Source organism: Colossoma macropomum, unplaced genomic scaffold, assembly GCF_904425465.1.
Source record: "Colossoma macropomum unplaced genomic scaffold, Colossoma_macropomum, whole genome shotgun sequence".
Classification (NCBI taxonomy): domain Eukaryota; kingdom Metazoa; phylum Chordata; class Actinopteri; order Characiformes; family Serrasalmidae; genus Colossoma; species Colossoma macropomum.
The window spans coordinates 21,262,845-21,276,609 of NW_023494806.1; the positions used below are offsets into that span (position 1 = coordinate 21,262,845).

The following is a 13,765-nucleotide window of genomic DNA, read 5'->3' on the forward strand; positions in this document are numbered from 1 at the left end:
CCTCAACAGTACCAAAGGTTTGAATACATCTACACAGTAAAGGTTCTCTTATTATTTCTGCCATTTTCAAACATACATTATAGCACCTGAGGAGCCACCTGAGAGGGTCCGAAAAAGATCCCCTTATGCTGAGACTTTGTTGGCTGCTCAAAACAACTTTTCTGGGGGCATTTCAAAAAAATATTTTAAAATTTATACCATTTAGTTTGGAAATAAGTCCATAAATCATCAATCAGATCTTTGTTTTTGAAACAAATGTCAAGCATTTAAAATGTCAGATGTCAAAATGTCTTTAAGATTATGAAAATCAAAACTTTTGCTGGTATTGTATAGACACTGACCACGACCACAGAAATTAGGCTACTGTGGAAACCCATTCCTGCCATTTAAAAATAAAAAGTCTATCTATTTTTTTCATCATTAAGTGAATTCCTATGGCAATATTTTGCAATAATAAGTCATTATTTTGTGATACTTTCTCATTATTTTGAGAAAATGTTATTGTGGGAAACGTTTGTAATTTATAATTTATGTTTTATACATCTAATATTTTATGCTTCTGAAATGAAATATATGTGTGTATATATATATATATTCGAAATGAGTTAATATTTCTAAATAATTACTTAGTATCACAAAATAGTGGCATAGCAGTTCACTTAATAATGAAAAAATAATAAGGTGCTGGATTTTTATTTTAAATGGCGAGAATTGGCTTTTTTACTAATCCAAACATCACAGACACTCAAGAGAACTGAGAACTAGAGAATGGATCAAATGTTGGACCACAGCTCCCCCTATTGGTTATTATCATCACTGAAATCTCCAAACTTTTGGGTTCCCTTAAAGGAATGATTTGCATTGAATTTGCTGTCTGTAGCAGTACATTCTGACAGAACTGTAGGCACAGCAATAACTTTTCACCACACAAATGAAGCACAGATAACATTTTAGTAATAATAATAATAATAATAATAATAATTATGAATTTTATTTACATAGCATAGTTTCTTTACACTGTCATCTCATGGCATTTTACTCAAGATAAAATGAATAAAATACACTAAAATCACATAAGAAATGAATTACAATTTGATAAAAATAAATAAAATAAGATAATAAGAATATATACTGAGCAGAATATTAATCATGAAAGCTTGTCTAAAATAAGTGAAGATTTAGAATTTATAATAGACTCTGAGTCTTCTGTAAAATCAGTGAAATCTGCTGATGTGTCTGTGGCTTTCTCTCCGGACCCTCAGAGCTGGTGTATGATGACGTGTTTGCGGTGTGGGAGACCATCTGGGCGGCTAAATACGCCTCCTCCGGCCATTTTGTGCTCTTCATCGCTCTGGCCCTCGTCGAGCTCTACAGAGACATCATCCTGGAGAACAACATGGACTTCACCGACATCATCAAGTTTTTCAATGGTAACCCAAAGGACTGAGGTAGAAACTGAAAGGCTTTAGTCATAGAGAGGTAGTTCTTCTGTGGATGGTTCTAGAGCCCTTTATGCGGTTCTCGAATTCAGTTTTTGGCCAATGTTAGACCTGATGTCATCGTTTCACTACATGGAAATACAAAGAACCAGAGAATTTGTAGTGAGAACTGCTACTCAGTAATGTGTTCCAGGTTGGACAAAACACTAGAGGGCGCTCATGAGATGAATGGGTTCCTATGGAGTTTTTGTTTTCTCAACACAGAACAGCATAACATATTTCAGCACTGCTGTTATGATTTTGAGCTTGTTAGACCTCCAGTTTTAGGACTTTCTAGCAGTGTCATATGAACATTTAAGACATCAGTGAGATCGAACTCAGCTAAGCAATCAGCGCTCAGTAGCGGTAATTCCAACCAATCAGCACTCAGTAGCAGTAGCCAGTCAGCACTCAGTAGCAGTGGTGGCACACGACATCTGGTTATTAACATGGTCAGAGTTAATAACCAGATTTCGTTGGAAATCTCATTGTTGTCCAGTGATGATGCTCTGAACGTCCTCAATGTCTCTTTCCAGAAATGGCTGAACACCACAACGTGAAGCAGGTCCTGGCTCTGGCCCGAGACCTGGTGAGCAAAGTACAGACGCTCATTGAGAACAAGTAACCCAGAGTCCACCACCTCCTCGCCCTTCGTCACCATGCCAAAACACTCCATCAGCCTTCGCTGCAGCAGAACCAACAGGATCCAGCTGAACGTTCGGTGTACCGACAGCTTAGCGCATAAAATCGACCTCCAGCTAACCTACCTGAAACCAGCCAGTGTGTCATTCTACTCGTTCACCTGTCAAATCAGGTTCAACTTAACAAAAGAACTCTTGGTACTAAGCATATGCTGCTACTCTGCTCCTGAGGTGTTTACATTTAGACGTGCGGCTCTAGTTTCAGAGTTAGCGACGGCTAGCAAAAGCTGTTCTTGGAAATTTCAAGTAAGGTGCGTTTTAAAGTTAAGCCAGACTGTGACACTTCCATTAGAAGCCTGATTTAGGTTTAACATACACATTTCGAGTCAAACCTGAACAGTAATGTAGCCCTCGGCTATATTAAACGAGGCGCTTTAGCCTGTTTAGCTCAGACGCTTCCCTTCCACAGCTGTGCTTCTGTTACTGTGTTTATCTTTGAACTCTCATGGTTTTTTGAGTCTAAAAGTCACACTAGACGTTTGCAGTTCACGTCTCGTCTCGTCCGGTGGTGAAAGGAATTCCCCCTTTTTTGGTGCAGTTAACAGTTTAGCAGTTATTTAGCATCCCAGCTGTGGCTAGCGATATTGGGTTGGGAATGGGGACACAACATAAAGCTATTATACCTCACTAATGCCGGATTTATTCCACTTCTGACTAATTTCTAACCATGCCAGCTCTCTTTCATGCTAATTTATAGTTGCTTCAGGAAAAGTTATTGTAAAAATATTGTGCTTAGTCACCGCTAAAGTTAGCGCTTCCTCCATTTCAGTGCTGCTGTATGAAGCCACGCCACTTCAGAGATCAATGCAGCCAAAGCAGTTGTACTATATTAGTCGATAATATGAATTCACATGTCATCGTTCACCACAGCTGAACTGAAAGTGCAGTTTTTTCATTCTGTTAGTCTGTGACGCGAAAATCTTCATTACGGCGAAATAAGTTGAAATGAGCGTAAACGCTAGTGTGACTGGGCCTTAAAGGGGGAATTTCACCAATTTGTCAAACGTTCTGCCTTATTATTGGCTAACATGTAGACAGTGTCATTCCGAGTGGTTTGGTGTGAAATGCTTCATTTTAGAGGAACTTAGAGTAAGAATTGTTCACAGTGGTGGTGATAGGAACCAGACGTCTGAAGCTTCTGAAAAATGCGACAAACTACAGATTATCACATACAATGGTTATAAAAACACTGTCTGATACCCAATTCATTGTTTATGATAGCTTTGAGAAGATTTCAGTCTAGAGCATGTGTTTTTAAATCCTTTCATGGTGAATAGTGAACATCAAGACAAAATAATTCCCTAAAGAAAACTTTTTTTCATATATATCACTATTTTACCAACATGAACATTTCATAAAATTTAGAGAACACATATTGGTTCACTGGTGGTTTTGGATAGTAAAAAAATTGCTACATTTGTGTTGTAGACATTGAGTGTGTTTACATGCACTTAATAATCCGATAACTGCAGAAAATCAGATTTTGTCAGTAATCTGATCAATGCATTTACATGCACTTGAGTAATCAGATAACGGGGAAACTCCGGGTCTACATGAGTCAGACAGTAATCAGATTTCTGCTTTGCAACCAGCCAATAAACTCACAGAAGAAGATGAGACATAACGTAACGTAAAACTCAAACTTCATGCTGCGTTTTTTTTTTTAAAACACTGAGTCACTTTACCTGAAAATATGAACATACATCATCTGGAAGATGAAGAATATTTAAATCCTTCATTTCGTTGAGAATGTAGTCGGTTTCAGTGTCACTCCAAAAGTGTTTTGCTACTATCTTGCGGCAACGCTGCTTGATTGCTTCCAGAACAGCAGTCTGTTTTTGCTCATGCACAGACTGAGAAATCTGAAAGAAATCAGAGTAAGAGCTTACATGCACCGAGAAATCTAATTACTGAGCTGAAATCCAGCTCTCTAGATCTGAGAGTGGTGTTTACATGACCATTTGAATAATGGGATAACTGCAGAAATCCAATTATGATCGGTTTATTGAGTGCATGTAAACGCACTCATTGTGACGCCTGGTTCCTATCACCACCACTGTAAAGAAATCGGTACGTTACACATCAATCCACTCTGGAGAATGACTGGAATTCCCCTTGAAGTCTGACGTTATTTGTGCAGGAACATTTTTGTCGCTTTATAGTATCTTAAATAGAGTTAGCCGCTAAGGAAGCAAGGTCAAAACATCGTCACGGAGCTCTTCGAGGATCCGTTTCTGAACAGAAAAAGATGATAAGCTTTAGCTTGAAAGTTCTCTCAAGCCTTTGTGCAATCGTTTGGATCTCCATCCAAATCTGTGTAATCACCAAACCAGTGCAGTTTCTTCGGTGCATAGTCTTGGTCCACACTAGTGATGATTAACTGGTATTACCTTTTCATTCCATGACGTATGCCTGTGTATGAGTGTGTGTGTTGGTGGACCAGCCAAGATCTTTTCCGAATCATGTTCAGAATCTCACCACGACAGTTATTCAGTCTGTTTGCCAATGTTTAGTACCTTCCACTGCAGGGCCTTGGCTGCCTACTTGTGTTTTGACTTTACTGTGACTAACAAATAAAAAAAAAAAAAGCTTATTTACGTATAATGGAAACATATAGTATATTTATTATACATAGAGATAGATCTATAATGAACCGTGGCGTTAGAGGTCACATGGTTTTCTGAATGGAAACTGATATTAAAGCAGAGAAACTATATTTAACAGTGCTCTTATTTATTTTTGCATTATCGGGTAATTTACTGTCTACAGTGTGGCCTTAACTGTATTGCTTGGTCGGTTTATGGTGGCCTGTATTGTCCTCCGGTGCTGTCCGAGTGTCTTTCAGCTTTTGGGTCCAATGAAGGAACTTTTCTGAACACAGGGTCTCAAAGTTTTTTCCAAATTTAATGTCTTCTACGTTATTGGGAATTGGGCTTTGATCAAGTTGACCAAAGTGCATTTAGGTTCAACCCAAGACCACCAGTTCGTAACCAAGCAAAGAGTTAGCTCAGTTCTTGGTGAATTGGGTTTTTGTTACCTTTGGATTGGACCAAACCCTTAAAATAGCCATGAACAGCCAAACTGCAGCTTTTAATGCATGAAGCATCGACTTGGATCTTTGTAACGCTGTCAAATTGTCTGCTGTTATTAAACTGACTTGAATTCGAAGCCCAAAAATCGGACTAACTTGAAACACTGACCCTGGAGATGTTTTCCAGTATGTCCAATTGACAATTCATCTTAAACCATGCAGTTGGCTGAAGATTCTTGAATCAGCGTTGTAAACCTCAGTAATTACTGTAATCCATTATCTATGCTGCGCTTTATAAATGGTCTAGAGTCGTCTTGCATTGAATATTGTTGGTTTATTATGTGAAAGCAGAGCTCTATGTTATCAAGGAATGAATTGTTTGTAAATCTTGCTTTATCTGTTTGTTTATTTATTTATTTATATCTGAATGTATTCATTTTGTCTCCGCTTTTGTATGTAAAGCTAACACTTGTTACATTGTGGTTGATGATTATTAAACGGTACACGTGCTTATAAAAACAATAAAGTGAAATTGGTATTATTTTTCCAATGAATATCTGCCGTTAGGCACAAGAACATCACAATACAGTTTATTATACAATACAATTCCTGACCACTGTCTGTGCATATATATATACACATAACTTGGCCAAAAGTATGTGGACACCTGACCATCACACCTATAGGAGCTTGTTGGACATCCCTTTCCAAAACTATTGGCATTAATATGTTGCCCCCTTTGCGGCTATAACAGCCTCCACTCTTCTGTATAACAGTATAATTGTCTAAAATGTCAGCCCCAGACCATCATCCCTCCTCCACCGCAATTTACTGTCGGCACTATGCATTACAGTAGGGTAGGATCCAAAAAGTTCTGAGAACCAGAGGATCAGAGTTCTGATTTCTCTAAATGCTTGTGTGCAAATTTTAGACAAACATCTCTGTAATTCTTATTTTTATAGGAGTCTTATTTGGAGTTAATTTTGTGCCAGAAGTTTTAAATAAAATAAATAAAATCCACAAGCAAAATATTTAACTGTATTAAGGCCAAGAGTTAAGTTTCCCACAACTCATGGCATCAGTATAGTAATTAGTGGCCTCAATATAGTAAATTATGATGTCAATATGTTAATTTGTGGCCTCAATATAGTAATGTGTGGCCTCTGTATTAATTCATGGCTGCAGTATAATAATATGTGACCTCAATATAGTAATTAACGGCCCCAACAAATAACTTTGTGGCCTCAATACAGTAATTTTTGTCCTAAATACATTAATTTGTGGCCTCAATATAGTAATTCATGGCCTCACTATAATAATTTGTGGCCTCAGTATATTAATTTGTGGCCACAACATATAAATTAGTGGCCTCAGTATAGTAATTCTTGTCCTAAATACATTCATTTGTGGCCTAAATGTAGTAATTTGTGGCCACAACATATTAATTCATGGCCTCAATAAAATAATTAGTGACCTCAATATAGTAATTCATGGTCTCAACATATTATAGTAATGTGAGGTCTCAATATAGTCATTCGTGCTCTAGAAATAATCATTTGTGGCCTCAAAATAGTAATTCGTGGCCACACCTTATTAAAAAATAACCACAATGTCCCTAGAAAACAGTGTAATTAGCGTTACTGTCTGAAATAAAAGCGGAGACTAAGCTGGATTCATGTTTCTTTTACCAAAAAGCTCGTTCGCCCGAACAGGGACTTGAACCCTGGACCCTCAGATTAAAAGTCTGATGCTCTACCGACTGAGCTATCCGGGCTCTGAGAGACTGAGTCACCACTGGAGCTCAGGAAGCCTCGGAAACAGCTCAGCCTGACTGTCTCCGCTCCTCCGTGCGGTGGATAAACCCACTGAGCTGAATGAACAGCGAGCGGCTCCAACATGTTTCCCTGGTGCATTAGGAGGCACCGTTTTCTCTCCTCTGCTGTAAAAGTACAGATCGGAGCCTCGGGTCTCAGCGCTGTAGCGCCGGAGAGGAAAATGACAGCAGGGTGCAGATTATTTACATCGCGGAGGTTAAACAGAGCTGCGCCGCTGCGGCCTAGGCAGCCTCGGTGTAGATTATCGGAGCTGCCCGCGCATGGCGCCTGGCCGACCGTCAGGCGAGCAGCCGGCTGCCGCTGGAGCTCGAACCGGAGCTCAAATAACGCTGCTTTTAGTTCAAAGGTAACTAACACAACCTGGACTTGATTTAAGTCGTTTTTACTTCAGAAAGTGTTTCTAATGGGAAAACAAACCTATTCTCGATAATATTTCACCCAAAAAGTTCAGCTCGGACGGTTGGATGCTGAATGGCAGCTAGCTTGAGATTTAGCACCAGGTCTGTGTTGAAACTTACCACGTTACTGAATAAAAAGGTTTCTAAAGTGACAAAAACTAGGCTGTGCACGTGTAGAAACTCACTGGCTTGCACTTTTAAGGACCCAAACTCAAATTCCTGAGTTGTTTCTCACAAAAGGAAGGACGTATCTGTGTTTTAGTACCATGAAAGTACTCCAGCAGTGAAGAGCATTACCGGTTAAATTCAGTATCACGATATTTTCAAAATATATGACGATATCTCTGTATCAGAGTATTTAAAGGGTCCTAAAACTGAAGTTTCTTATCTTATTTGAGGGGCTGTGTAATGTTCTTTAATGCAGAATTGTGTCTCTCAGCCTCGTCAGTTTGACAGAATTCACTGTTTATATCCTTTTTATGTTTTTGTCAATGTTCTCTCACTACAATACCCAGCATGCACATGCACAAGTACAACATACATGGCACTCTGTGGTGTCAACCATCTTGACTGCTGCCCAAGCCGCTAATCTATAGGCGAATAAACACATTATTGTAACTCAAACCTTGGTTGAACAAAATTGTAAAGAAAAACAGCAATTCTGTCTTTATTCAGCTATAAAAGGACATGTTTTTGTCCAACACATGTAAAAATGGTTACATTTTTTTCTACTTACTATATATTTAGTTAACTATTAAAACCCCAAGCTCTGAAAATCCATATCATGGTATACTGGTATGACCCAGAAATGTACTCAAGCCTTAAAGAGACCTAGAACTGCGATTTAATGTTACATGTCATGTAATGTAATATTCTGTACCATAGCAGTGTATCTCTCAGTCTCTTAGGTTTGGCAGAATTCACTATTTTGTAACCTTTTTGGGGTTTTGTCTGTCAGTGGCCAACATGCATTATACAAATTGGTCAAACATGTATTGATAAATGCCCCCATCGTCCTTCCAATGGCAATAAAGACTAATGAAAGACTAATAAAAATAGAAATTAGACTCTGCTATCGTAATATTAACTATCTGGCTTTCTTCAAAACCTATCTGGCTTTCTTCAAAGCCACCCCACCTTCAAGATACATCATCAGAAGGGGGTTTATTTAGTCTTTAAACCATAAAATCTCGATCTTGAGACTATTGTGGCTCCACTTTAAAAGGTGATTAGGCACAGATGTTGCAATGGTTACATTGTTCATTTTGGCCTGAGTGCCTATTTAAATACATACAGTGCCTTAAAAGGCTTGACTATACTCTCTTTTCTCTAAATCTGCTTGTATTGTCACAGATTGCTCTAATTTATGTAATGTATATAGCTTTGCTAACTATATCTGCCTCTTTGCATTTGTGTCTTCTCCAGATTCCTCCGTTTCCTACTTGGGAGCCAGTAGCTGAAAGCCAGCTTCCCCCAGTATGTGTCTCTTTCCACATGACACCAGAACCCTCTTTATGGTCATATTCTTTCTCTCAACTTTTACTTGTCAGTCTACATGCTGAAACATTATGACTCTAGACCAGAATGAAAGGTAAACATTGGGATGTGTTTTTCCTGCAGCCTACAAAAGTTTCCCTAGACCTTGTGGACAAGCTGGAGAGACTTGCTCTTGTAGACTTTGGCAACCAGGAAGGTGTGAACTGTTTGGAGAAAGCAATCCGGTTTGCCGATCAGCTTCACGTTGTCAACACCGATGGTGTAGAACCAATGGATTCTGTGCTAGAAGACAGGTGAGACATTCTGCAAACATTTCATTTTAAAGCTGATTTTTCAAAATTTTTGTATAATTCAGTAGTTGAGATGTAAACATAGTCATTCAGAGTGATTTGTTATGAAGTGGCTCATTGTAGCTACTGTATACTATCCAAAACCACCAGTGAACCTACACATGTCTTCTGAGTGTTTTATATAACTATGATGAAGGTACAATAGTGGTCAATCTTGAAAATAAGTTTTGTTTGGGGGCTTTTTTCTTAAAACACCCTGTGCCTGCCCCTCTGCCATGAACACATTTTAGACCTTCTCAACATCATAAAACAATGTTTCAGACATCAGGCTGTTTATTTAGAACCATTTCATGTAATAACTTTCAGTGAGGGAGCTTTTAGATGTGGACATCTTGTTCCTATCACCACCACTGTGAACTGTGAAATTCTGACTCAGTAAGTTTCTCTAAAATGGAGCAATTCACACCAAACCACTCTGAATGACTGTATTTACGTTTTAACCAATCTTACTAAGATTCTTGAGACCAATATTTTCTACAGAGCCAAAAGAAAACCTTTTCTTTAAGACCCCAGCAAGCCAACAACAGTACAACAGTTGGGGTAGCAGTGGATGTGATGCAGATATAAAGCTCTCAGTGCAACCCTGGAAAACCCCCTTCATTCTGCAAAGCTTGCTGGGTGTTTTTGCCTTGTCCTTAATTGACCTAAACTGTATCTGCCATTTTTCAAACCACAAGCTCATCTGCCAGACGCCTGCTTCCTGCGAAACCAAACTTCCTGTTCTCCCTGGTGATCTTAGGCTTCTTGCCTGTTTCTGCTTACTAGGTACTGTAACGTCAATCTTTGATGATCTTGCATGATCTGTGCAAGAGTTCTCAAGGCCCTCTTTGTAAAAGTGCCACTGCCCCCATCTTGCCCCACCATTCACTTAATAAACGAGGACCATTACTTCCCAGAACCATGTCAATTTTGTTAACTTTTTTCACAGCTATTGCTGACCTGGCAGGGCACTGTCTTATGACATTACAGGTAACTCGATAAGTGGGAACTGGATGCTGTGAATTGAGATTGTTTGGCATGTATAGTTTTATTAATGTTTTTATTAATGTTTTATAAAGTTTACTGTTTTTAAACAAGTATGATTTTTTTAAACCAGTTTGAGGCCACTTATCTATGCGATTTCATTGATATCAACTCATCCAAGAGATATTGAATGGAGCTCCACCACTCCAGACAATGCAGAGCTGCTCCACAGCCCAATACTGGGGGGGCCTGAGGCTCATGTGTAGCTGCACCAGAGTATCCCATTCTATTGGTCATTGCTTTTCTATGTTGATGTACCAGCTGTATGTTTGCAGTTGACCACCTGTATTGGAAATGGGTGCTCCTTAAAGAAGTATTTACTCATTAGAAGGTCTGTCTGGATACTTTTGGACATTTTCATTTCATATTTTCAGGCAAAGTCCAGGCTTTGGGTTTTCCAAAATTCTGTCCAGCACTTTTATCATGTTATCAATATCAGAAGCATCAGTAGAGAGTGACCTAGCTGTTGCCGTCTGCTATGGGAACTGCACCGTCTCAGACTTCAGGGCCGTACAGCAGTTTGTGAGGGTGGCTGAGAAGATTATCGGATGTCTCTACCCACCGTTGACACTGCCTACCACAAATGTTGCAAAGCCACCAGCATTGCAGACGACCCCTCCCACCATTCTTATGGGCTCTTCACCCTCCTGCAATCTGTCAAAGTACAAGAGTATCTGTTCCTCCACCTCCAGACTTTGCCACAGCCTCATCCCCTATGTGGTCAGATTACTGAAAGCACTTGACTTGTACAGTCTCCTGAGAGTAGCTTTGAAACCTCAAAGTCACTTCACCTAGTTAATCACACAGTTTTATGTTTCCAGGTGCTTCTGACCACAAAACATCTTCCTGTGAGTCACATCCGATGATCTTGTCATGTTACTTGATGCAATCAGAATGTGTATTTGTATCAAAAGGGCAGCACAGGAACATCATGAAACATCTGTCTTGGTCATAGACCCTTGTATATGACAATGTCACAGAGCAGGAGTGCTGATCTAGTAGGGCTGGGAGAAAAAAAATAATACATTTACATTTATTCATTATCAGGAGCAACTTTTTAGTCAAGTTATGATGTAGATGTGGGTGAATGTAGCGTTAGGAGTCTTGCCCAAGGACTTATTGGTGTAGAACAATGTGCTTCCCCAAGTTTGGGAACCAAACCCCAATCTACTGCATGGGAGCAGCAGTAGATACAATATAAGTTTTGTAATATTTTGAGTGCAAAATTACTATTAGCACGCATGTATTAAGTTCCTTAGCAGAGTAACAGTCCAGTCACACTCGCATTTATCTATGAAATTACACTCTTTTCCATGGATTTCGCTGCAGTGTTTGGTTTCACGTTGTAGGTTTCCAGGTCAAACAAATTTTGGGTGTGAAATTTCAGATTTGGTGAACTTTGAAACGTGAATTTGCGTCTGCCAGTAGCGCAACTGCTTTGGCTGTGTTGATGTCTGAAGGGGCGTGGCTTCATTTAGCAGCACGGAAGGAGATGTCCAAACAAAAACCTCTACACATTTCTTCCCCAGTGACTATAAATAAATACGTAAAAGACTGATGTGCAGTCAGTTGGGAACCCATATTATTACCTTCACTTTTGCAGTTTTACTGTTTGTTTTAGGCGTTTTAGCTTTCTATCTGCGATGCTAGCTCCTAGGATAAGTGAAGCTGCACCCCATTGTCACGAACAGCGCCAATTACTTGCACTTTTTTATGTACAACAAAGTATGAAGCACTATACTTTCCCAGGAGTGTATAATTAACTGATGTTATTAGGTTCGATGTTCGATTACTGTTTATGGTTAGCTTGCTTGTTAATTCCACCAACGTGGAGGATTTTTTTTTTCATTGCTAATCTTCCAAAAAACTTTATTTTTGTTTTTCTAGTGCACAAGGTGGTCCTAATAAGCTTGCTTGGGCATTCAGTTGAATCCCAAATACAGCCCATCCCCGCTACTTGGAGACCTGACCAGACCAAACCAGACTGGTACTGCTAAAACCTAAACCCGAATGGAAACTACTCACATGCACTAACGCAACAAGCTTTCTTTTAATGTCTCTCATAGCGCACTACTAGCGAGACCTTTAGCTAAGCTAACATAGACTACCCTAGCAAGCTCAAGGGTCACCATTAAGTAGCTTTGTAATCTTGCCAGGTAAAGTATCTTCATGATGTATGATCATGGGGCCTCTACTGATTCCCACTTCAGTGATCTGAAATGTTACTATCCCCATGACACTCCAAACTGATCTTACATCAGCTCATGTTAATAATGAGGGTTTCATTTCTTCTGTTTGTGTCTGCCATCTCTTACCAGACCCCTGTATCTGAGAGAAGACACGGTGAGGGAAGGAGACTGTGCAGAGGAACTTCTTCGGCTCTCCAAGAACACAGTGGAAGAGTACTTTGTAGCACCTCCAGGTCAGAACATTGTTTTTGACCTGCTTTTTAAGAAGCAATGCCAGCAACCACCTCTTCTTCTTTATCTCCTTAACGACTGTAGTTTAACAGCCAGTGATCATGTTTGGGTCCCAAGACATCATCCAAAAAGCTGTAGCATTTAAGCAACAGAACACGAGAGGCAGTGTGTTATTGAGAATATCACACCTGTGCTTTGGTCGCAGGCACAAGCTGAAGGCGAGTACAGTAGATCATCACAGACTTGATGTTATTCGTGATATCACACGACCTCCAGTGTTATATTGCTTTAATACAACAGTTCTGGGAAAAAAAATTCTGATGAAATGTGAAAAAATGGGCAAACCTACATTTTCTCACTCTTGAAAGTCCTTAATGTTTCAGATCAGCAGCGCTTTTTACATTCAGAGACCGTCTAAATAGTGCATAACATTTCTAATGTATGTAGCAAAAAGGAGAAAAGTCGCTTACAGTAAAGAAAGTCATGAACCAGCCATTTGGAACAGAATATTCTGGAGAAACACTTATCACACTTATCGAGATAATCACCAGGAGGTGGAAACAACAACAAAGTGATCTGGTGTGATTTTGCCTTCTTTTAGATAAACTCATGAGAAATAAAACTTCACCTGCATTATGTAATTTTAGACAGTCCCTTAATGACTAAAATGTCTCTGATCTGCAAAGAAAGATGAGAATAGAGCTGTTTTGAATTATTCAACTCTTAATAACCACCACTTCTGTTTCTTCCCACAGGAAACATCCCACTTCCAAAGAGAGAGGAGAGATCTGCCATGCTGAAACACGCCGACTTCTGAGTTCATACATATCAATAAAGTGTTGCTTTCGTTGTGTATAAATGCATAATAAACATATATGTCTATTTAAAGGGGATTTCTTCCTGTTTTTTAAAAATAATTTTCTGTATAATTCAGTGTTTGAGATGTGAACAGAGTCATTCAGAGTGGTTTGGTGTGAAATGGTTGATTGTAGAAACTCAGATTTCTTCACAGTGGTGGTGATAGGAACCAGG

At 39.3% G+C, this 13,765-nt stretch overlaps 2 protein-coding genes and 1 non-coding gene across 3 annotated transcripts in view; 2 read left to right on the forward strand and 1 right to left on the reverse strand.

Moving 5' to 3' along the window:
• sgsm1a (small G protein signaling modulator 1a) overlaps positions 1 to 3,574 on the forward strand; it is a 74,166-nt gene extending 70,592 nt beyond the window's left edge. The window contains exons 25-26 of the mRNA XM_036599234.1: positions 1,263 to 1,430; positions 2,015 to 3,574. Coding sequence (XP_036455127.1) covers positions 1,263 to 1,430; positions 2,015 to 2,103 — 257 coding nt within the window. The 3' untranslated portion in view covers positions 2,104 to 3,574. The remainder of the gene's footprint in view (positions 1 to 1,262; positions 1,431 to 2,014) is intronic.
• Positions 3,575 to 6,911: 3,337 nt separating this feature from the next.
• trnak-uuu lies at positions 6,912 to 6,984 on the reverse strand. The gene has a single exon. It is a non-coding gene; the product is annotated as a tRNA-Lys (tRNA).
• gatc (glutamyl-tRNA amidotransferase subunit C) lies at positions 6,985 to 13,621 on the forward strand. The gene is made up of 5 exons (XM_036599271.1): positions 6,985 to 7,391; positions 8,869 to 8,919; positions 9,064 to 9,233; positions 12,632 to 12,735; positions 13,489 to 13,621. Exons 1-5 carry the CDS (start codon positions 7,107 to 7,109, stop codon positions 13,548 to 13,550), a joined length of 672 nt encoding a protein of 223 aa, XP_036455164.1. The 5' UTR covers positions 6,985 to 7,106; the 3' UTR covers positions 13,551 to 13,621.
• Positions 13,622 to 13,765: the final 144 nt, after the last annotated feature.

Bases quoted from the DNA above. Each gene is read 5' to 3' on its own strand.
- gatc (XM_036599271.1), top strand. From the start codon at position 7,107: ATGTTTCCCTGGTGCATTAGGAGGCACCGTTTTCTCTCCTCTGCTGTA. The intron at 7,392-8,868 runs GTAACTAACACA...TGTCTTCTCCAG, and splicing joins ACGCTGCTTTTAGTTCAAAG to ATTCCTCCGTTTCCTACTTG. The intron at 12,736-13,488 runs GTCAGAACATTG...TTCTTCCCACAG, and splicing joins GTACTTTGTAGCACCTCCAG to GAAACATCCCACTTCCAAAG.